The 22,325-nt window shown below is 50.7% G+C and overlaps 4 protein-coding genes across 12 annotated transcripts; 2 read left to right on the forward strand and 2 right to left on the reverse strand.

Annotated features, from left to right (window-relative positions):
- Positions 1-189: 189 nt before the first annotated feature.
- LOC119547017 (beta-glucuronidase) lies at positions 190-2,751 on the reverse strand. Its single transcript, XM_037853690.1, has 5 exons — positions 1,481-2,751; positions 1,112-1,428; positions 781-1,042; positions 587-725; positions 190-528 (listed from the first exon to the last, which is right to left on the reverse strand). Exons 1-5 carry the CDS (start codon positions 2,636-2,638, stop codon positions 353-355), a joined length of 2,052 nt encoding a protein of 683 aa, XP_037709618.1. The 5' UTR covers positions 2,639-2,751; the 3' UTR covers positions 190-352.
- Positions 2,752-3,156: 405 nt separating this feature from the next.
- On the forward strand, positions 3,157-6,220 carry LOC119547027 (E3 ubiquitin-protein ligase HRD1). 3 transcript variants are annotated; one of them, XM_037853701.1, is made up of 7 exons: positions 3,159-3,275; positions 3,339-3,716; positions 3,783-3,839; positions 3,896-4,084; positions 4,148-4,982; positions 5,042-5,256; positions 5,310-5,777. In XM_037853701.1, exons 2-7 carry the CDS (start codon positions 3,591-3,593, stop codon positions 5,775-5,777), a joined length of 1,890 nt encoding a protein of 629 aa, XP_037709629.1. In that variant the 5' UTR covers positions 3,159-3,275; positions 3,339-3,590. The 3 variants fall into 3 exon arrangements, with proteins under 3 accessions (XP_037709645.1, XP_037709629.1, XP_037709637.1); XM_037853709.1 differs by lacking the exon at positions 3,159-3,275 and having other exon boundaries at positions 3,591-3,716; positions 5,310-6,220; XM_037853717.1 differs by lacking the exons at positions 5,042-5,256; positions 5,310-5,777 and having other exon boundaries at positions 3,157-3,275; positions 4,148-4,993.
- LOC119547047 (JNK1/MAPK8-associated membrane protein) lies at positions 6,130-7,693 on the reverse strand. The gene is made up of 4 exons (XM_037853728.1): positions 7,535-7,693; positions 6,945-7,464; positions 6,750-6,884; positions 6,130-6,698 (listed from the first exon to the last, which is right to left on the reverse strand). The coding sequence occupies exons 1-4, from the start codon at positions 7,640-7,642 to the stop codon at positions 6,547-6,549; spliced, it is 915 nt and encodes a 304-aa protein (XP_037709656.1). The 5' UTR covers positions 7,643-7,693; the 3' UTR covers positions 6,130-6,546.
- A 284-nt stretch (positions 7,694-7,977) lies between these two features.
- Positions 7,978-22,070, forward strand: LOC119546968 (probable ubiquitin carboxyl-terminal hydrolase FAF). 7 transcript variants are annotated; one of them, XM_037853651.1, is made up of 19 exons: positions 7,978-8,134; positions 9,165-9,834; positions 10,721-10,869; positions 10,925-12,138; positions 12,222-14,135; positions 14,206-15,571; positions 15,631-16,054; positions 16,118-16,433; positions 16,507-16,660; positions 16,730-16,880; positions 16,940-17,248; positions 17,314-17,425; positions 17,486-17,595; positions 17,652-18,003; positions 18,061-18,320; positions 18,386-18,977; positions 19,038-19,439; positions 19,914-20,055; positions 20,825-21,011. In XM_037853651.1, the coding sequence occupies exons 2-19, from the start codon at positions 9,533-9,535 to the stop codon at positions 20,863-20,865; spliced, it is 8,310 nt and encodes a 2,769-aa protein (XP_037709579.1). In that variant the 5' UTR covers positions 7,978-8,134; positions 9,165-9,532; the 3' UTR covers positions 20,866-21,011. The 7 variants fall into 7 exon arrangements, with proteins under 7 accessions (XP_037709579.1, XP_037709588.1, XP_037709596.1 ...); XM_037853660.1 differs by having other exon boundaries at positions 19,914-20,104; positions 20,825-20,958; XM_037853668.1 differs by having other exon boundaries at positions 19,044-19,439; positions 19,914-20,104; positions 20,825-20,958.
- The last annotated feature ends 255 nt before the right edge of the window (positions 22,071-22,325 follow it).

Consider the following 22,325-nt stretch of genomic DNA (forward strand, 5'->3'; position numbering starts at 1 on the left):
TGTTCAGGCTACTAAACATTTTAACCAAGGTAAACTGAATTTGGAGGAAGCGTTTGACAACAGGTTTGATTCTTTCTTATTCAGAATTCATTCCTGGTTTATGACATATTTAAGAACTGCTGTAAAGAGTTAAAATAGAACCAAACTTAGGGTATTAGATTTCAGATCAGATAGATACAAAACAATTTATTTAATGATTATAATATATTTCATAATAAATCTCAGGACTTTTAGAAAAATAGTAAGGCCTATATTGCACGAAGACATTTCGCATCTCATGGCAAGATACATTAAAAATGCAAATGTTTAAAGCTCATTTTGTGCGTATCTGTTATACATAGAGTTCCCTGATCTAAAGCTCGTTATGGATATGCTTGGAGATGTACACGTTGAGGTCCTCCGGTAGCTGGCACTGATCCAACTCCTTGGCCAATGCGAAGTACCGCCACCTGAGGATGTGGGCCACTTCTTTGGGCTGGCGGCTCCTGGTAAAGACACCCTTCTTGTTTCCACCCACGCGGGTAATAGCTGCAAAATATATTTTAGTTACTAGAAGCTCTAATCCGAAAAACGTTGGGAAACCCACTCTGAGCAGTCCGGAAATCGGCAAAGTTCCATACGAACTCGCCAATGAACCACTTCCGCTCACGAAGCACGTCGAAAGCCTTAAAGTGCCGCGAGAAGAGCTCCACCTGGTATTCCTCAGACCAAATGAAGGCGGGAAGCTTTAAGGAGGCAAAACCATTATAAGCAGTCAAAGAACACAGTCTGGTTCCCTACCGAATGCATGCCCTCCATGGTGTCGCCTCCGTACTCGAACTGGATGACTGGCTTCATGAACGTATCCCTCCAACTCTGGGCCTCAGTCGTCAGCAGATTAACAATCATGTCGGTGCGTCCCGAGTTCTGGTACCAGGAGTTATAGCGATTGAAGCCCACGATGTCCAGAAACTGGGTCAAGTGGCATGTGGAGGGACTTGCATTGATAGCCGCCGTCAGAGGTCGTCCGTGGGCAATGCTTCTGGTGTAGTTCACCAGGGATCTATATACAGGCAAGACATCCTCATTAGCTTCATATATTAGCTACATAAAAGGCTCACTTTGTACCCACTCGAAGTATTTCAGGGCCCCCTGCTTGGTGGATCTCGGCTCATTGGCCACCGACCAGGCCACCACGCTGGGGTGGTTCCTGTCCCTGTGGATCAGTTGCTCCAGCGAGGACATGTGCTGCTCAAGCAGCTGCGGCTCAAAGATGTCGATGTTCACAGCAGAACACTCGTCAATGATCATAATCCCATGCTGGTCGGCGAACTGCATGGACTCCTCGGAGTAGGGATAGTGCGAAGTGCGGTAGGCGTTGGCTCCAATCCACTTGAGCAGATTGAAGTCGCGGGCGAGGAGGGCGTTGTCCAATCCCTTGCCCCGTATCTAAAACAAGAGTATTAGTCAATAACTAGCCTTACTAAGTAACCAAACCCACATCGGAGTCCTCGTGTCGTCCAAATCCCCGCAGGTAGAGGGGTTTCCCATTGAGCAGCAGGCTGTCGTTGCTCCAACTTAGGCTGCGAATGCCCACTGGTAGGCGGTAGACGTCCAGCAGAGCATCCGACGCCCCCTCCTCTTGGCCGGCCACAAAGAGCTCAAACTGGAGGTCGTAGAGGTAACCGGGATCAGGGTGCATCAGGTAGGGCCACCAGGGACTGGCCTCGGGCACCAGCAGCGTGCCATGATAGACCGCCTTGTTGATCTGCTGGGCGGCCACCTGGCCATCGCGGTCCCTCAGTTGCACCAGAAGATGGCTAGGCTGGATGCGGAGACCATCCTGGCTGCCATCCAGCCACAGGCGGTAATCAATGCGGCCCATTCCCTCGGCACTTAGTTGCGTGGTCACCTCCACGTCGCTGATGTGGAGCAGAGGCGTTGTGTACAAGTGAACACTTCTGTGGATTCCCGCGTAGTTGAAGAAATCGAAGGAGTAGCTCTGGACGGGCACATTGCCGTCATCCGTGGCCGTCTCGTGTACCGATCCCTGGGGAACGGTGCGATTGCTCAAGCGATTGTCGCACATCACGGTGATCCTGTTCTCCCCGCCAAAACTGATCAAGGCCGAGATCTCCTCCTCGAAAGGAAGGTGGCCGAGGGAGTGGCTGGTGGCGTTCCTGCCGTTGATCCAAACCACAGCCGAGTAGTGGACGCTACTGAAGCGCAGCCAGGTGCGTTGGTTCCCCTCCCAGGAGCGGGGCACGAAGAAGGTCCGCTCGTACCAGACGGTGCCAACGTGGTCCCGCAGGTTGTCCGTGGTGATGTCATTGTATGAGGCGGGCACTGGCATGGGAATAATCTCCCTTCCGGTCTTTCTCAGGGCATCCACAAACCAGTTCTCCCTGATTCCCTGGAGGGGATCAGCCGGGTCACTCCTCACCAGCCGCCACATTCCGTCCAGACTGCGCAACTGGCGTGTCTCCGATTCAATGGGATACAATAATCCTTGGGTGGGTTTGGGTCTTTCAACGTCGTCATACTCAAACAAAGGGTATTCCTTGAATTCATCCAGATCGGGGGTCGGCAAAAACCCATCTTCGGTGGCGGACACCAGGAGCTGGAGATAGCTCAGCAGCAGAACCCAAAACCACCTCATCGGGAATCGAGTTTTAGATTAACTGGTTTATAATTAAAATTTAACGTCCATTTATCATCCAATTAGATTCGTTCTTCTTCTTCTTCTTCGACCGGCTTCTTATCAGAACGGCTGCAGTATGACCATCACAACAATAATAAACAATTTCAAAAAACGGTATCGATTGTATCGCGTTATCGTTTTTTTTTTTTTGCGTACCCCGATTAGGTGGTTCCCACTAGAAAATAAATGGTAACACTGTTACTAGAGCTGCTCGCGTGCCGTGATTTTTGGCGTGTCACTTAAAATTCGAAATACTTTCTTTCGTGCTTCTGTTAAACTTGCCCAGCTTTATTCCTTACCAAAGTTATCTTGAAACAATACAATTTACAATTAAAATGGGTGACAAGTAAAGCTGAAGACGTATGGATTAGATTATTGCCAAATTAAAAACAGACTAAGATTAAAATGCATTGGTTTTAGTGTTCTGATATTTCAATTGAACGCACGGATTACAAAAACATATTTTATTCCTTGAAATTCTCGTCGTTTTCCAAAAGACTTGTCGTGCGTGCGTGATCGTGCTTTCAAAATATATCGACGTGCTCGTGCCGAAAGTAGAGACGCACGCGCTCATCCCTAGAAGTTCGTACTACGTGTAATTGTAGTTAAAAATAAAAAATATTAAAACGCCCTAATAGAGCCACCCCTCCAATTCCAGAGTCGGAAATCTCGATGGCAATGCAAACAACTTCGTTCGGCTAACAAAACCCGGCAAAATTCCAGCGTCAACGAGAGCAAAGTCGACATTTTCTGTTTCAGACGCAGAGTCCCGTCCCGAGCGATACAGATTCCGATTCCGAGAGCTGCGGCTTTATATGTAGAGTGGGGGCAGGCAGAGATCCCGGCCAAAATTAACATATTCCTGGAGTCCATCAGCCAGCTGGCGGCCCTGGCGACCTCGAGCGGCATCATGCAGCTGCTCCTATCCTCCGTTTGCATGGCGCTGACCAGCGCGGTGATCGGGAACGCCTACTACCAAAAGCAGCAGTTCTATCCGGCGGTGGTGTACATCACCAAGTCGAACGCCTCCATGGCGGTGGGTAGTCTATCCGTGAATCCTCTCCCACGCCCAATCTGAACCTGAATCTTCCTTTGCTTCCAGGTGATCTACATACAGTTCTTTGTGATTGTCTTCATGTTTGGCAAGCTGCTCCGCAAGGTGAATGATCCCCAAGAGTCCCCTGTAAACCCACATTAACCTGTTTCATTCCCCAGATCTTCCTGGGAACGCTCCGCGCCGCCGAGTTCGAGCACCTGCTGGAGCGCTTCTGGTACGCCCTCACGGAGACCTGCTTGGCCTTCACCGTATTCCGCGATGACTTCAATCCGCGCTTTGTGGCCCTGTTCACAGTGCTGCTGTTCCTCAAATCATTCCATTGGCTGGCCGAGGAGCGGGTGGACTTTGTAAGCTGTGTGCCCTATAAATTGGCTATGTCTTTTTTTTTAATAATATCCTCCCCTCTCCAGATGGAGCGTTCGCCCGTGCTCGGCTGGCTGTTCCACATTCGAGTGGGCAGCCTGCTCACCATGCTCGGCATCCTAGACTACGTTCTGCTAATCCATGCCTACAACTCCACCTTGGTGCGCGGACCCACCGTGCAGCTGGTCTTTGGCTTCGAGTACGCCATCCTTCTGACCGTCATCGCCAGCACGGCCATCAAGTACGTGCTCCACGCCGCCGAGATGCGCACGGACACACCATGGGAGAACAAGGCTGTGTTCCTGCTCTACACAGAGCTGGTCATCGGACTCATCAAGGTGGTGCTGTACATACTGTTTGTGGTGATCATGGCCAAGATCTACGCGCTGCCCATGTTCGTGTTCCGCCCCATGTTCTTCACCATACGCAACTTCCGCAAGGCCCTGAACGACGTGATCATGTCTCGCCGCGCCATTCGCAACATGAACACCCTGTATCCGGACGCCACGCCCGAGGAACTGCGCCAATCGGACAACATATGCATCATCTGCCGCGAGGACATGGTCAATCATTCGAAAAAGTTGCCCTGCGGCCACATCTTCCACACCACATGCCTGCGCTCGTGGTTCCAACGCCAGCAGACCTGTCCCACCTGCCGACTGAACATCCTGCGCACTCCGGCCGTCAACTCCACAGCGATGCCACGTGCCGGTGATGAGGCTGCGAATGCCGCTCCTGCTGCCGCAGGTGCTCAACCGGCTGGAGGTGTACCTGCTCCGGCTCCCGCTGCCGGAGTCGACGGAAACCAAGCACGCGTCAATGGCCCTCTGCCCGGAGGTCAAGCCTTACCGCCCAGCTTCGCGGATCTATTCGGTGATGCCAGTGAGTTTTGAATTTAGAATTCGGTAAACAAGGATCCTACCTGTTCCATTCCTTTGCAGCCGGCTTGCCCAATGGATTGCCCAATCTGGCTGGTCTCTCGATGCCTCCTCCGCCGGTCATGCCCATGCTCTCGCCTTTTATGATGCCGCCACAGTTTGGCTACTTTTCGCCTCTGCCGCCGCCGCCAATTCCACTGGACCTGACCAAGTTTACCGTCGAGGAGCTGCGCGCCATGGAGGGACACCAGCGCGAGCAGATTGAGCAGCGCCTGAAGGTGAAATATCGCATTTTGTAATGAGTAGTGACTTAGCTAAACATCCCTTTCAGTTGCTGCAAAACATTAACCTTATGCTGGATTCGGCGGGGATTATGATGTCCCAGTACCAAAGTTTGGCCTCGCGCTTGCAGCTCACTGCAGTGCCACCGGCACCCGCGGCAGCAGGGTCTGCTCCCGCCCCGGCAAATGCAGATAGTGCTGTTAGCGAATCTGTCGTGTACGACAAGCCCAGTACCTCGGCCACGGCCATGGCCCAGCTGGAGGCTCATCAGGTTACTCCGACGACAACGGCCGCAGTGGCTCCTCCCCTGCCCGCCGAAAAGGTAACCATTGAGGATCTGGGCGCGGATGCAGACGAGGATGATGTGCCATCGACGGCCACGGAGGCGGTCAGTCTGCCCAACTCCGATGCCGACTTCGAGGAGAACTCCTCGGAGCTGGGCGAGCTTAGGAAGCGGCGCTTGAAGTTCCTTGAGGAGCGCAACAAGTTCACAAACGAACGCACGACAGCGGAATAGACGCCCTGAATACTGAAGTCTCCAATCCCAAAAACGGCAGCGAAAATCCTCATCCAACAAAAAACATAAACAGAACGTGCTTGCGTTAATCACATTTTCTATTCTCTTTGCTGGTATTGATTTTGTTTATACTCCGCTCCTCATCCGCTGCACCCTGTCCTTGACTTCTTCATTTCTACGGCTTGCGATATGGGAATATTACGACGATGACGACAAAGATGACTACGGTGCCCCCGAATTCACACACTGAAGTACGACCGCCCAGGGGCGGCGTGCGGAACGAAGGATCTGAACGTGAACCAAGTGCGGCATCCAAATTCAATATGTAGCAATATATATTGTGTAAAAACTATTTTAGAGATGGGAAACTGATGATTTGTATTTAATATTACTATATGTGTATAATTAATGTGAAATATAATTAAAACGAAAAGAACGATGAATGGATTAAGGCTAAACGACGAGTACACTAGAGGACCTGTTCCGACTTTCATCTTCACAGAATTCGTTTGATTGCGATTTTATTATCTAACATCGCTTGGTAAGTAAGCGAAATGACCTTCACTTGGTGTGGTTTACAGAACCGTTGGCTTTGAAAGATAAGATTATATTCGAAATCGCCTAAAGTATGTGAAAATCGGAACGGGTCTGAATCTAAGCTACGCACTAAGTGTAAATAAATTAAGCGACGCGTACACTACACATAGATAACAACAGTCGATCGCCGGGTGCCCCGGGCGTGGAAGATTTGCATCTGGACGTCGCCGCATCAAATTCTCGACTCTAGCTCCCGGAACTCGCCCGGATCCGTGAAGCGCACGGTCAGGATGTAGAAGAGTGTGGGGAAGGGCACCAAGCACATGAAGGCGTAATGGTAATTCAGGGAGGTTATCCCATAGGCCAGCAGCATCCAGTGGACAGCTGTGAAAGTACGCTGGTAAATATTTCTCGTATGAAAAACCATTTTCCCACCTATTATGACCACGTTCTTCAACTCCCACACCGAGGAGTGAACCAGAGCCTTCAGTGTTTGGTCCAGTTTGAGGGAATAGTGGATGGCATTCGCCACCATGGAGATGGCCACGCTCAGGTAGGGAAAGGAGTAATCTGAAAGGGAAGCAGTGTGTTAAAACCTGACATGTAGCAGGTAACCTATGCACTACTCACAGATCAACCCACATCCCAACGCATGGATAAAGGTGAGCAGGGGCAGAAAGTAGAGGGCCGAGTAAATGGGCGCCTTGCTTCTGCCGCCCACATCCATCACTTTGCTGACCAGCGGGCGGATGAGAAACATGTTCACCAGGCACAGGAAGTAGAATACCAAGACAATGGTTTGTAGTGGGTAGACTGCCTCCTGGGTGCAGTAGACCCGTGCCTCGTAGTTGGGACTGGGATTGTAGAACAAGGTATACCAGTCGGTGAGTTTCCGGACATCGCAGGCGTAGAGGCGCAGCTCCCACATGGGCTCCATGAACAAGGTGGCCAGCACGGCGGACAGGGCCACCTCCACAAAGGCGCTGGCCGTCAGGATAAGCTGCTTGCGGGAAAACTTCCGATCCTTGGCGTCCATGTCGATAAAGAAGCAGTGCATCATGAGCGGCAGCAGTGTCATGAATCCCAGGTAGAGCCAGGAGTACGTGGTCAGTTCATCGCGGCACGGAGAGCAGGCGTATGCATCGTTCACCTGTGGGCGGATGAAGGAGGATTAATTGGAGCCAGGTCTCATATGGCGGGGAGGCAGGCAGGACACTCACCCGGGATCCTCGGGGACAGACCCCGCAGCTGCTCCAGGTGTCATTTCCCAGAGGCGATCTCCCACAGTAGGCACCTGGGCACCGTTCCAACGCGTCGTACATTTTCATTCCATTAGTAGTAGTAGTATAGTTAGTAGTAGACGGACCATCAGGTAACACTGTTGTAATCATAATTTCAGTGTTGCCAGATGGGGAAATGGCTTCGTCTTAAAAATTGTATTATCACACAAAATACTTTTATTTGAATTAAAATTTTATTGAGGGTGGATTATTTATAAAATAATTACACTTGCATGTCTTTCTTCCAAGCTTAAGCAATGTAAACAAATATAGACCTTCGCCCGACACCCCTTAATGAATTCAGTTCGATAGGCGCCGTTTAGGAACAGCCTGGCAACCCTGGCCGAAAGCACCAGATGAACCGCGCGAACCAGTTCAGTTCAAAACTAGTTCGCCCGAACTGCACAACCCTAGCAAAAGAAATAACTAAAATATAATTAATTTAACGCGAATTGCACAGCGAGCGGACAGGAAACACGCCGTGGCAGCCTCACCCGCCGCCCCCGCAGGATACGCAGCACTTCGCCGTCGGCCAGGCAGGTAAAATCCCAATTGGACTCGGCCGCAGAACAACAGCAAAGGCAGACGCCATTTTGTCTATTGGCCGGCTGATTTGTAAGCTCAATATTCGCGAAATAGTTACCGCGACTAGTTTGGAGTGCGCAGCCAACTGGGGCTCCCCAATTTTCCAGAAGAAGGGAAAACGGAAGGAAAAGCGATCGCCCTTTTGGGGCTGCGAAAAGTGGAAGTTGCTCGGTCGTTCGATTCGACTTGCGAAAAATAAATGTACGTGCGTGTGAAAGAGTGTGCGTGCGTGCGCGTGTGTGTGTGACGGGGCCAGTGAAAAACAGTGAAAAATAATAAAAAGCCGCACTGGCTGCCGTCCTTGGGCGACTTCCGTTACTCTCCCACAACTCTGGAGGAGATAGAAAGAAAGTGAGAGATTTCCCGCCCTCCACACCCCGCCACACCCTTTAAATCGTTCGATTCTGCATCTGTTTGGGGCTGCAGCTTAAAGTCTTTATGCGTAGTTATTTTCGCCACCCTCTGCGGCCCCTGCACCCGACCACTCGCCACCACCCCTTTTCCGCCCACTTGCTCCACCCACCGACCGACATTCCGCTTAAGGATGTTGCCGGGCGGAGAGAGAGAGAGGGCGAGTGGAAAATCCGTAGACTTGGACGTGATGTAATTTTCGGCACAAAAATGTTCTTTGTTTGCCCAAGAAAATAACAATAAATAAATAAGAACGAAGAGCGCGGCGTAAAACAAAAACAACATTAAATTAAATTCACACACACACTTGATGGTCGGAGGAGAGCGTGGTGGAGTGGGAGAGCGGGCGTGTGTGTGGGTGAGAGCGTAATTTGTGTGCTTTTGGAGCATTATTTGGCGCTTGCTGCCCCGTCTATTAAATAATATTGATTTTTCATATTCCAACCCAGCGCTCTCTTACACACACGCAGGCCCACTCACACAGTGACACGCTGGCGTGCGTGTGTGTGCCTTTTCGGTCTCTCTTTTAGCGCCTCTATTTATCCGCCTCTCTCTGCCTCTCGCTTCGTTGCAGTTTATAGATTTTTGCAAACTGTGGCCGCTGACCAGGAATATGTAAACGCAACGCAGGAGCCACTTCTCATTGGGAAAAAGGACAATAAGAGGGAGCCCAGCGCCCAGGAGTCGTCGACCAAGTGTGCCTCGAGAAACAGCGAATCAGCAGGGGAACTCCCGAGCTGGACAAGGAACACTCCGCATCCGGATACCTCACAACTGCCATAAGACACCAGCCAAAAACGCCGCCCAGTGCAGACTGCAGTAGGATTAGCCAGGCACCTAGAGAACTGTAACTAAAGCTAGAGCTCCTGCACCTTCGACCGCTTCCGGTGCTCCGCAGGACGAATTGGCTGGAGAGGATCCCCATCCCCCGCCATCACCACCATGACGTTCGACACGCGCAGGCACACCACCGGACAGCCGGGCACCACAGCGACCAGCAGTGGCAGCACCACAGCAACCACCACAACGAGTCCGGCACAGAGTGCGGGAACGGGAACGGGCACAGGATCAGGAACGGGCACGGGAACAGTAACCACCTCGAGTTTGCCGGGAGGAGGAGGAGGTGGAGGGTCAAGTGGCCTGGACAGCAGCCAGGAGCAACAGCCGGCGGTCAGCAGTCAGAGTTCGGATGACGTAGCCGCCTCCTCGTCGACGGGCAGCGTGGAAAGCACCGTCACACTAGTGTAAGTGGGCGTGGCTCCGGTTTCGCATGTCTCCGCCCAATTAGCCGGGTTTAGTGCGTAGTTTATTGCACTTAATTTGCCAGTAGCACCACCACTCTAAAAAGAACCCCAACCTCGGACATCCGTGTGTTTACATTTGCGCAGTTCCCTCATCCACCTGCATTCTTTGTTTGCCCAGGGCTCGGCCTGCACAACACGCGCAATAGATTCATTAAAATATGCTCCAGCTGATTTTGGCCAGGCTAATTCGAGTGGTGGCGTCACCAGAGTTCAACAGAACCCACATTCCCCAGTTCTATTACAAGCCGAAGTCGGCCGTTTACGTGTGTGCAGAAACGTGATAGTGCCCAACAATGGGGCAATAAATGTTTATCTTTCCCCAATAGATGCAGTGGGTACCTTTCCAGTTGTCCCAATAAATGTACCCCATTCGTATTAATGTATTTACTTTACGCGGCTATTATTGTCTCATTTGGAATACCCATGCAGGGCGTTATCTTATCGCTTGTCCATCATGATTAGGTGACACTGAAAAAGCCCCCAAAAATTGTATTCTATACGGTCTGTTTTGAAATTCACTTTCACGCAAACTACTAAGTCAAATGTAGTGTTTATTTTTCTGCTGAAAGACGACAATTCCAAGACTTCTGACCTTTGAACTTGTTACAAGAGCCAAATGCACTACTTAGATATTATGTCCGTATCATGATTAATTGGATTTGCTAAATAGAAACTAGAATGCTCTGTAATATGTGGTTTATAACATTTTAACAAAATTTTTACCTTTACAAAATTTTAATTACGAGTGTTTGCATTTAGCTTTGATGGGCCTTTTAAAGGGCCCCTAATTTAAAATTTTATTAATTGTACTTATATCATCCGGCAGGCCTCCAGAGAAGCTTATATCCTCGTTTCCCACTACGAAACTGAGATTACTGACCCAGAAGATATCCAATCCACGCTGGGTGGTGCCCGTGCTGCCTGAACAGGAACTGGAGGTGCTTCTAAATGCTGCCATCGAGCTGACGCAGGCTGGTAAGTGTGTCCAAATGGCTCACGAAAATCCCATCTATATTCAATCCACTTGCAGGTGTGGATCACGACTGCGAGCCGTGCGTGGAGTTTTACCGCAATGGACTGAGCACTTCGTTCGCCAAGATCCTCACCGACGAGGCGGTGAACTCATGGAAGTACAACATCCACCACTGCATCCTGGTGTCGTGCGGCAAGCTTCTGCACCTGATCGCCATCCACATGCAGCGCGACAATCCCTACCTTCTGGACTTGCTGGCCATCGTTTTCGATCCGGAAAACAAGTTCAACACGTTTAACGCGGCCCGCCAGCCGGAGTGCTTCGCCAGCGCCGACTGCATCTGGGGTCAGTTGGACAGCAACAAGATGTACGCCCGGCCGCCCCCGGAGCCCAAGAATGCGCGCGGCTGGCTTGTGGATCTCATCAACCGCTTCGGCCAGCTGGGAGGCTTTGACAATCTGCTGGAGCGGTTCAACAGCGGACTGGAACTGCTGAAGCGCAACCAAAACAAGGGCACCGGCAAGAGCGCTTGTGGCGAGGGTGGCGGCGAGGGTAACGGCCAGGATAATCGCCTTACCCTGGCTCTCATCCACAGCCTTCTGCGGCCATTTGGTCAATGCTATGAGCTGCTGACGCCCGCTACCATCGCCAAGTACTTTATGCCCACCTGGAACGTGGTGTTGGACCTTTTGGACAGCTTCACAGACGAGGAGCTAAAGCGCGAGGTGAAGCCCGAGGGACGCAACGACTACATCAACGGGATTGTGAAGTCGGCCCGCTTCCTGGCCAGTCGATTGTCGGGTCAGGAGGAGCTAATTCGCGACTTGGAGATGTTTCGCCTGAAGATGATCCTGCGCCTGCTGCAGGTGTCTAGCTTCAATGGCAAGATGAATGCCCTCAACGAGATCAACAAGGTGCTCTCTTCGGTGGCCTATTACTCGCATAGATCCCAACCCCTGCCCCACTGTATGCCCGAGGACGAGATGGACTGGCTGACGGCGGAGCGCATGGCGCAATGGATTAAGGCGTCGGACGTCTTGGGTATCGTGCTCAAGGACTCGCTGCACCAACCGCAGTATGTGGAAAAGCTCGAAAAGATCATCCGCTTTCTCATTAAGGAGCAAGCACTGACGCTGGACGATTTAGATGCGGTTTGGAGAGCGCAGGCCGGCAAGCACGAGGCAATCGTGAAGAACGTGCACGATCTCCTGGCCAAACTGGCCTGGGATTTTACTCCCGAGCAGCTGGACCACCTCTTTGAAGCGTTTCAAGTAAGTTTTCTCAAATTATAATATACTAATTGTTTTTTATCTTATATTATTAACTGATGAAAATATTTCTAATTTAATTTCAGGCCAGCATGACCACGGCCAATAAGAGGCAGCGGGAAAGGCTTTTAGAGCTTATCCGCCGCTTGGCTGAGGACGACAAGAATGGTGTAATGGCGCAAAAGGTGCTGAAGCTTTTCTGGACACTAGCCCACAGTCAGGAGGTGCCGCCAGAGGTGCTTGACCAGGCACTTGGCGCACACGTGAAAATCTTAGACTACAGCTGTTCGCAGGAGCGGGACGCGCAGAAGACCATTTGGTTGGACAAATGTGTCGGTGAGCTAAAGTCGGGCGATGGATGGGTGCTGCCCGCCTTGCGCCTAATCCGGGATATATGTTGTCTATATGACACAACGCCGAATCATGCCCCCCGCACCCAAACGGGCACGAATCGGCAGCAGGTGATCGAGCGACTGCAGAACGACTATTCCTTGGTCATTCTTGTCACCAACAGCTTGACTGCGTACATGGAAAGGGTGCGCCAAATGGTGGCAGACACACCTGGCCTGGAAGCAGCTAACATCGTAATTGACGGACGGTTTCCGCACCATGCGCAAATAGCGGAACGGCTCGAGTTTCTCAAGTTCCTGCTGAAAGACGGACAGTTGTGGCTGTGCGCAGATCAGGCAAAGCAAATCTGGCATTGCTTGGCGGTTAGCGCCGTCTTTCCGGCGGATCGAGAGGAGTGCTTCCGGTGGTTCGGCAAGCTGATGGGAGAGGAGCCTGACTTAGACCCCGGCATAAACAAGGACTTCTTCGAGAACAACATTCTGCAACTCGATCCGCATCTGCTCACCGAGAGCGGCATCAAGTGTTTTGAGCGCTTCTTCAAGGCGGTCAACTCTAAGGAGGACAAGCTAAAGGCGATACACAGAGGTTACATTCTGGACAACGAGGATCTTATAGGTAAGGACTACTTGTGGCGGGTTATTACAACCGGAGGCGAGGAAATCGCCAGCAAGGCCATTGATCTGCTCAAGGAAGTGTCCACGGCATTGGGTCCACGGCTACAGGAGAACATCGCCGAGTTCCACGAAATGTTCATCGGTGAGTGCTGCGCCCGCCTGCGTACTCACTACGGAAACATCGTTATCCTGGGCAAGACGCAACTGCAGGAGGAGTTGGATGCGCCTGATCAGTCGGACAATGCCAACGACGAGTCCAAGGATTCAAAAATGCGTTTCATCGAGGCGGAAAAAATGTGCCGAATTCTAAAGGTGCTGCAGGAATACGTGAAGGAGTGCGACCGCTCCTTTAGCGGCGATCGTGTCCATCTGCCACTCAGTCGAGTTACACGTGGCAAGAACACCAGTCTGTATATTCGGTTCCAGAACCCAGGGAGACCCATTGACGACCTGGAGATCGTTACACACAGCAACGAGACGATGGCCGCTTTCAAGCGAAGTCTACTGAAGCGGATCAAGGGTACTTCTACGACCAACATAAAGGTTGATCTCTTCTACACTAATGGCGAGATGATAGAGGTATCCGACGAGATTAACCCGCTCTATCAGTACACCATCCGCGACAAGATGGTCCTCACAGCGAAGCTCACGCCAGTGGGCACTGGTCTGGCCAGCAGTCCCGATTCCTCCAGCGACTCGAGCACTGGCTCTCCCCCGCGTCCCTGCCCCGACATGCAGCGTGTGGAGTCGGAGAGCACACTGCCCGGCGTGATTATCTCACAAAACTACCAGTACACCGAGTTCTTTCTTAAGCTCTACCAGCTGGGCAGTGACTTAGAGCACGGTCGACTGCGGGACAGTGCAAAGGTACTACTGCATTTGCTGCCCTGCGACCGCCAGACGATGCGTCAGCTGCAGGTGATGTGCAAGGTGCCCAAGGCGGCCGTTACGGTGGCTGTGACGGGCGAGAAGAGCGCTAAGGATGAAGAGGAGAAACTCAACACCACTGATCAACCGACGAGTGAAGTTGAAGAGGTAAGACCAACAACAAATAATCAGTATATGAACCCTCTTAATTCACACATTTTTAATCTCTTCCTACCAGGAGAACTGCACGCCCGAGCAGATCTTCCTGCACCCTACGCCTGCCCAAGTGCTTTACAATCTTAGTGTGCTGCACGGACTGCTGATTCCCGCGTTGGATCCTCTAGGCGAAGGAGCCCTGCTGGTGCAGTCTGCTTGGATGCACTCGGGCTGTGCCCATTTCGTGCTGGAGCTGTTGACTAAAAACAACTTCCTGCCCAGCGCCGACATGCACACGAAGCGCGCCTCTTTTCAGTGCGTGCTGAGACTGGCTAAGCTGTTTCTGTACATCGTGGGCAGCGTATTGTCCCGCGTAGGCGATGAGCCCATGATCTGCGACCTGGACAACGGATCCCGTTCACAGGTAGACATTCTGAAGCAGAACTTTTCTACGATGCCGAACAGTTCGCAAGGCACACTGCGGGCGATCTCCGCGAAGCTGGCTGTGATGCTTGCCCGCGAAATGCTCTCAGCCAGCCAGGAAGGAGACCGTTGCCGGACGCTCTTCAGTTCCACACTGCAGTGGTCCTGCCCGGACATTTCCACCATCAAGGCGGTGGTGCAGTTGGCCTGGGCCTCGTCCTGCGGCAACCTTCAGGCTCTGGGCAGCAGTAGCGGCGACTTTGAGGACGAGGTGATCGTGCCGGACGGTCAAGATTTCAGCATGTGCAAAGAGGCGCTGGAGGTGCTCACCATCTCGTTTATCCTTAATCCGAGTGCCAACGAAGCCTTGACCAGCGATGCCAACTGGCCAAAGTTCATCACCTCCATTGTACTCAAGAACCCGCTTCGCCACGTGCGACAGGTGGCCTCGGAGCAGCTGTTCCTGGCCTCTACCTACTGCGCCGGCGATCGGCGGCCATTCGTCTACATGGTCAACTTGCTGGTGGGCGCGCTAAAGACGCTGGTTCCCCAGTACGAGGCAACGTGCGCCGAGTTCTTCTCGGTGCTGTGCCGGACCCTGTCCTATGGATGCATCTACAACTGGCCGCTGCAGATCAGCGAGGGATTGTTGGGCGACGAGATCAAGTGGCTGCAACGCATACGAGAGAATGTCCGCGCCACCGGGGACACACAAGTGCACGAGGAGCTCCTCGAGGGCCATCTCTGCCTGGCCAAGGAGCTAATGTTTTTCCTCGCGGCCGACTCAAAAGCGCAGCTCAACGAGCTTATCCACGAGCTGATCGACGACTTCCTCTTCACGGCCTCTCGCGAATTCCTGCATTTACGGCGGCACGGCAGTCTCCGGCAGGACACCGTCCCGCCACCGGTCTGCCGCAGTCCGCACACCATCGCCGCTGCCTGCGATCTCCTTATTGCCTTGTGCCAGCTCTGTGTTCCTAATATGAAGCTACTCACCAATACACTCATCGACTTCGTCTGCACGGGTAAGCTTCCACCTCGCAATGTCCTGCGGCCTATTTAAGCGTTTCCTCTCCATTTCCAGATACTGATCCGTTGCGCGAATGGGATTACCTGCCGCCTGTAGGCGCTAGGCCAACCAAAGGTTTCTGCGGACTGAAGAACGCCGGTGCCACTTGCTACATGAACTCGGTGCTGCAGCAGCTTTACATGGTGCCGGCGGTGCGGGTGGGTATCCTGCGAGCCCATGGCGCGGCCACCACCGACGGCGAGGATTTCAGTGGCGATTCCGATTTGACGGGCGGCGGTCTTGGACCGGCCCTCTTCTCGGGACCCGCCTCTGCCCTAGTCACCTTCTCCTCTTCGTCGGGCGCTGTCGAGGATGGATCGCAGGATGTGCGAAAGAACTATCACGTGGTGATCCTGAAGCACGTGCAGGCCATATTCGCCCACCTGGGCCACAGTGCTCTGCAGTTCTACGTGCCCCGTGGTCTCTGGACGCATTTCAAGTGGGTTTTTCACATTGCACTTGATGGCCTTTTCTTAATTGATTTAATTTTATACTTTAAAAGGCTGCAAGGAGAGCCTGTAAATCTTCGCGAGCAACAGGATGCCGTGGAGTTTTTCATGTCCCTTTTCGAAAGCCTCGACGAGGGACTAAAGGCGCTTGGCCAGCCGCAGCTGATGAATGCCACGCTGGGCGGTTCGTTCAGCGACCAGAAGATCTGCCAAGAGTGCCCCCATCGCTACTCCAAAGAGGAACCATTTAGTGTATTTAGTGTCGATATTAGGAATCATAGCTCATTAACCGAATCTCTGGAGCAGTATGTCAAGGGGGAGCTGCTCGAGGGAGCCGATGCATACCATTGTGATAAATGTGATAAAAAAGTAAAGTGTTCTCCTCCCCGTGATGTAAAGGTATAGCCAGATTCTAATGATCCGAATTCCTTGTGGCCAACAGGTAGTTACCGTTAAGCGGCTATGCGTGAAGAAGCTGCCACCCGTGTTAGCCATACAACTGAAGCGCTTCGAATACGACTACGAGCGCGTCTGTGCGATTAAATTTAATGATTATTTTGAATTTCCGCGTATCCTGGATATGGAGCCCTACACAGGTGAGTTCAGCAAAGGGTGCAAGTGGGGTCGTTCTACAGTTGAATTTATTTACATTTTCTCTTCTCCAGTGTCTGGCCTAGCTAAGCTAGAGGGCGAGGTGGTGGAGGTGGGTGATAATTGTCAAACAAACGTTGAGACGACAAAGTACGAACTGACCGGCATTGTTGTGCACAGCGGGCAGGCATCCGGGGGCCACTACTTCAGCTACATACTCTCCAAGTGAGTTTCATAAAAATGTAACTTTTCCCCGGAGACTAATCCAAAACAATCCCACGCAGAAACCCAGCGAACGGCAAGTGCCAATGGTACAAGTTTGACGACGGCGAGGTCACCGAGTGCAAAATGCATGAAGATGAGGAGATGAAGGCGCAGTGCTTTGGTGGCGACTACATGGGCGAGATCTACGACAACAACCTTAAGCGCATGCAGTATCGCCGACAGAAGCGCTGGTGGAATGCCTACATGTTGTTCTACACCCGCTGCGACCAGAGTCCCGTGCAGTATGAGCCCAGTGTGGAGCAGTTATCGCTCACTGAGAGCCGCAACATGGTTCTGCCCCTGCCGAAGCCCATCGAGCGCAGCGTGCGGTGAGTGGAGTTTATGCTTAATCACTCTGAATGTACTTTATATCTTTGCTTTGCCCGTCTCACAGGCACCAGAACATTCGGTTTCTGCACTCCCGTAGCATTTTCTCCGTGGAGTTTTTCAACTTTATTAAAAAGCTGGTCAGCTGCAATATACCCTCTGCGCGGAGCGATAAGATCGTCAGTATTGTGCTGAAATGCTTTTTTTTTCTCACTAACAATGGTTTATGTTTCTATCAGACTTCTGCTGCCGAGGAGCTTTCGCTGTTGGGGGTGCAACTGGCATCGCAGTTCCTGTTCCACACCGGCTTCCGCACGAAGAAGTCGCTACGCGGCCCAGTCATCGATTGGTAGGTGAAGGAGAGCTTCTGAAAAGTATCTGAATAACATAGTTTTTGATTGGCAGGTACGACGCGCTCTCACATCACATACGTTCCTCGGCTCTGGTTCGCAAGTGGTTCGCCAACCATGCGCTCCTTTCGCCGCCGTCGCGCTTGGGCGAGTACATCCTAATGGCTCCGTCGCCGGAGGTGCGCACCGTCTTCGTTAAGCTGGTGGTGTTTTTCTGCCACTTCGCCATCAACGACGAACCACTGACTGGTTACGACGGCGCCAACCTCTGCGAGCAGGTGCTCATTAGTGTGCTGCGCCTCCTGAAGTCCGAGGCAGCCGACTACGGCAAACACCTGCCCCACTACTTTAGCCTATTCAGTATGTACGTGGGACTGGGGACACGGGAAAAGCAGCAGCTGCTAAGGGTAAGCCTTATTTGCATTCACATTGATTTCCAACTAATCGATTGTCATCGCTTGCAGCTCAATGTGCCGCTGCAGTTTATTCAGGTCGCTTTGGACGACGGCCCCGGTCCGGCCATAAAGTATCAGTATCCCGAGTTCAGTAAGCTTCACCAAGTGGTTTCGCACCTGATACGCTGCAGCGATGTGAGCGAAAAGTGTCAGAGCTCCAACCAGAATGCCCGTCCACTGCCCAATCCATTCAAGGATGCCACGGTGGCGCACGAGGAGCTGACTCCGCTGTCCACTGAGTGCATGGACTTGCTCTTCAACCGCACGGGGTAAGTTCGAGGCGTTCTATGAAAAAAAAGCCTTCATCTTAATGTATTTGTACTGTCCTTTTTAGCTACATCAAGAAAGTGATCGAGGACACAAACGTGGGCGACGAGGGTCTTAAGCTGCTGCAATATTGCAGCTGGGAGAATCCACACTTCTCTCGCGCCGTGCTCACCGAGCTGCTGTGGCAGTGTGGCTTCGCCTACTGCCACGATATGCGGCACCACACTGATCTGCTGCTGAACATCCTGCTGATCGACGACTCGTGGCAGCACCACCGCATACACAATGCCCTCAACGGAGTAGCGGAGGAGCGCGAGGGCCTGCTGGAAACGATACAGCGGGCGAAGACGCACTACCAGAAGAGGGCGTACCAGATAATCAAGTGCCTGACGCAGCTGTTCCACAAGTCGCCGATTGCGCTGCAGATGCTCAACACAAACCCGACCATCAGCCGGCACTGGAGCATTGCCGTCGAGTGGCTGCAGGACGAGTTGGAGCGGCAGCGGGGCATCGGTTGCCAGTACAACTCGTACTCGTGGTCGCCCCCGGCGCAGAGCAACGACAACACCAACGGCTACATGCTGGAGCGGTCGCAGTCCGCCAAGAATACGTGGACAATGGCTTACGAGCTCTGCCCGGATGAGGTCAGCGAGAAAACGGTATGTACCACCTTACATTGAAATATACGAAAATATTTTTCTAATGTGCGCGCTTGCCAGGAACAGGATGAGAACAACGAGTCTGATTTGGAGTCGAATCTAGACGAGAACAAGACGGATCAGGTGGTTCAGCCGGGAGGAGCGCAGGAGGGCACCACCGGAGGCACGGAGCAGTCAGCCGACAACAAGACGCCCACCACCAGCAGTCCGGCGACGGGAGCCTGGCCAGTACGAGTGGATAGCAACGCCATTCCACGGCTTTCGCGTCAGCTCTTCGGGGCTTACACGTCGACTGGCGGTGGCACAACTAGCGGAACCACGGCGCCCACGCCCGCCACGACGACGACGGCGGGTAGTGGGGCCAACAGCGAGACGGAGAGTAGTGCTCAGGAGACCACCGGCGAGACGACCATTAACGGTCTGACAAACAGCCTGGACCAAATGGAGATAACGGCCAAAAAGGTAACTAGGGCGGACGAGGTCTAGGGCATTTGCCCCTCTGAAAAGTGTGTCCGTAGCCGAGGGATCCTTCGAGACGTCTGCCAAGCAGCCCCCAGCAAACCAGTACACACAATAAACACATTTTACACTCCAATTCCAATCTGTATCTATCTATCTGTCTCCTTGAACACGTGGTTACTTTAGCTAGAGAACTTTTTCAGTCGATTCAGACATGTCTGTCCGAATGTTTTTAAGAATTATATTTTTTTAAGAGTTAAATATTATTTAATAATACTTGTTAGACCGGATACTTTTGCCATTAGTTTCTGTGTAAATAATGGTTCACTTCGGTCTCCGAAGATAACCCTCCTTTCCTGATTTCTTCTAACTCGTCTCTAAATATTTATATTATCCTACACGATTACCTCGCGGGGTTCCTTGCCGCGTTTCGTTGATCATTCCTTTGTTGAACCCGCATTGTAACCACATACGCAGGGCTTGCGAAGTCGCTCCAAGGGAGGCAAGCTGCCGCCGGTGCTGTTCCACCATCACCAGTTGCCGTCGGAGCAGCAACTCAAGCTGAAGCAGCAGCACCAGCAACAGCAGCAGCAACAACAGCAGCAGCAGCAACTACGTGGTGATATTAGCAAGAGTTCCTCAAGCCGCTTGATTTGATTTGCCGCCAAGTTAGTTAGAGTTGTTGTTTCGTTTGAGCCCACAGCGCCCGCCTTACTTTGTGTTTGTTCATGACTTTTGTTCTCACGGCCCCGGCACAACCGAGATGCACTTGCCATCCCCGGATCCGTTTACCCGTTGGCCTTTCTTTTACTTTCCACTGCAAGCTTCTGCTCACTCACACAAAATCATGCACACCCACCCCACATAACAACCAATCCACACACACTTGATGAAAGGGGTCCTGCACATATCAGGGATGTCAGTTTTATATTCGAAACTCAGTTGAAATTTCTGAGAATACCGAGTCAATATCAATATCACTCGGTTCTTGACGAAACATTTATTTGAACAAGTTTTATTTTTTATTTTAAGTTTTAAAGAACAGGCTGGAAATATTTTTGCATTATTAGTTACCGAATTATTTGAAATTCAATGACAAGGTATAATACACAACTATTTTAAATTATAATTTGCTTAGGTTTAAAAAAAAAATGCAATCTAAAAATGTACACTTCTAAAAAATATTTTAAAACCGGCATCACTGATGTAGATTAAAAAAATAAATATCGTGTATATAAGCCAAGTCCTTAAATGAGCCTCGATACGAACTCGAAGCAAGATTGCAATTACTGCTTAGCAGGCACGCAGATGTTGCCGTAGCACACATAGCACTGGGCGATCGTGAGTCTACCCCCACTAATCCAACCCTTTCCGTTGGCCATTCGCAGAAGTGTCGCAGGGTGATAATAAGAAAGCTGGTGGAAAGTAAGGACGAGGAGGACGCGACGGCTGCGACCACGACAGCCACCACGGAGGTCACAACGTCGCCAGCGACAACCACTGCAATGGCAGCCACTTCAACACCTGCCACAACAGCAGCCACCACAACGGGAACAGGATCAGGGTCGGGCACCGGAACGAGTGAGCTCCCGACGAGGATAGAGAAAAACTTAATTTAAAACGAAGAGGAAACCACAAACGAAAAGTTATTTGCAATAAAATGTAATCGCAACCTAACAAGAGCAGCAACTTATGATGAGCATCCATAGCGTTAAGTGAACCAATAGCAGCCTGACAATGAGAACGGTGTGGACAGGTGTTTTACTAGTGGGGTTCCCGCCGTCGAAAACGAGACTTAATGGGTTAATATGCGAAGTAGAGCAGAATCCGTAGATATTAACGAAACGATGCTTGATGCGACGCGAGTCAAAGATCGACAGTCTGTATGCGAGACGAGGAGGATGGTATGTACCAGCAGAGGTGTTTAGTAGCTATCGAACTTTATAATTACCTTAACAAATACACATATACACCCTCTTTTTGTTATTTTTTATTCATTAAAAGGGATATATTTAATGTTCCCCTATTGTAATTGTGTCCCTTTTAACGCATATAAAAAAAAGTGAAAAGGAAACTTTAAAGAACACCCACACACTACACAACAAACGAACGCAAACAAAGAAACACACTCATAAATTACTAAGAAGCGTTAAGTTGCACGTTTACAGTACCATATAATTGTATTTATATAGTATATAAATGATGTATTACGTATTGAAGCCGAGCAACATTAACTAATACTAACCGAATAAAAAAACAAAAAATCAAAACGAAAACATATAGATACGATACTAGGGAAAACTAATCGAAACAAATCGGCTGAAAGTAAGAATTAGGGCAAGAAACCAAATTGCATCTTCAGTACTCAGTACTCGCCTCTGAAACTGTTTCCATAATCATATTTCAACCGCATAATCCAAATTAATGGGATGCTAAATCAAAACAAAACAGAACAGTATAAACTCAAGAGCAGAATGGACTAAAGCAACACGAGCATAAAGAAAACTTGATTATGGTTATACTAAGTATATATATTTTAAATGATTAGTATTTTGTATTAAGTGAAATTTGTTAAACATTTATTAAATTATTATGTTTTAAGTTGCGAAATAAAAGCGAAATGTAAGCAAACTGCGCAATGTCATTGCCTTCTCTCAGTTTCCGTTTCCGTTTACGTTCACCGACAGCATCAAACTCAAAGTCAAACTCATAAGCCGCAAAATTATGTACGGAACTCAATTTTAAATTATGTATTCATAAAGATGTATCACATTTAGGAAATGTGTGTTCGAGAAACTGAATAAATCTTATACATCCATTAAAATTCAACAAAAACGAAAACAAATAAAAATTTTTTTAAAACCATCACCGTTGGCTATCTGACTCGAC

The sequence above is a fragment of the Drosophila subpulchrella genome, chromosome 3R (assembly GCF_014743375.2).
Source record: "Drosophila subpulchrella strain 33 F10 #4 breed RU33 chromosome 3R, RU_Dsub_v1.1 Primary Assembly, whole genome shotgun sequence".
In the NCBI taxonomy this organism is placed as follows: Eukaryota; Metazoa; Arthropoda; class Insecta; order Diptera; family Drosophilidae; genus Drosophila; species Drosophila subpulchrella.

What these genes read in the sequence shown, in the direction of transcription:
- LOC119546968 (XM_037853618.1), top strand. Translation starts at nt 9,533, where the DNA reads ATGACGTTCGACACGCGCAGGCACACCACCGGACAGCCGGGCACCACA. An exon ending in GTGATAAATGTGATAAAAAA is followed by an intron (nt 16,434 to 16,506) that starts GTAAAGTGTTCT and finishes TGTGGCCAACAG; the next exon opens with GTAGTTACCGTTAAGCGGCT. An exon ending in TTGCTCTTCAACCGCACGGG is followed by an intron (nt 18,321 to 18,385) that starts GTAAGTTCGAGG and finishes TGTCCTTTTTAG; the next exon opens with CTACATCAAGAAAGTGATCG.
- LOC119547017 (XM_037853690.1), bottom strand. Translation starts at nt 2,638, where the DNA reads ATGAGGTGGTTTTGGGTTCTGCTGCTGAGCTATCTCCAGCTCCTGGTG. An exon ending in GACGACACGAGGACTCCGAT is followed by an intron (nt 1,429 to 1,480) that starts GTGGGTTTGGTT and finishes CTCTTGTTTTAG; the next exon opens with ATACGGGGCAAGGGATTGGA. An exon ending in GGGGCCCTGAAATACTTCGA is followed by an intron (nt 1,043 to 1,111) that starts GTGGGTACAAAG and finishes GCCTGTATATAG; the next exon opens with ATCCCTGGTGAACTACACCA.
- LOC119547047 (XM_037853728.1), bottom strand. Translation starts at nt 7,642, where the DNA reads ATGAAAATGTACGACGCGTTGGAACGGTGCCCAGGTGCCTACTGTGGG. An exon ending in GTTGGGATGTGGGTTGATCT is followed by an intron (nt 6,885 to 6,944) that starts GTGAGTAGTGCA and finishes CTTCCCTTTCAG; the next exon opens with ATTACTCCTTTCCCTACCTG. An exon ending in GAAGAACGTGGTCATAATAG is followed by an intron (nt 6,699 to 6,749) that starts GTGGGAAAATGG and finishes GTACTTTCACAG; the next exon opens with CTGTCCACTGGATGCTGCTG.
- LOC119547027 (XM_037853701.1), top strand. Translation starts at nt 3,591, where the DNA reads ATGCAGCTGCTCCTATCCTCCGTTTGCATGGCGCTGACCAGCGCGGTG. An exon ending in AGTCGAACGCCTCCATGGCG is followed by an intron (nt 3,717 to 3,782) that starts GTGGGTAGTCTA and finishes CTTTGCTTCCAG; the next exon opens with GTGATCTACATACAGTTCTT. An exon ending in GGATCTATTCGGTGATGCCA is followed by an intron (nt 4,983 to 5,041) that starts GTGAGTTTTGAA and finishes ATTCCTTTGCAG; the next exon opens with CCGGCTTGCCCAATGGATTG.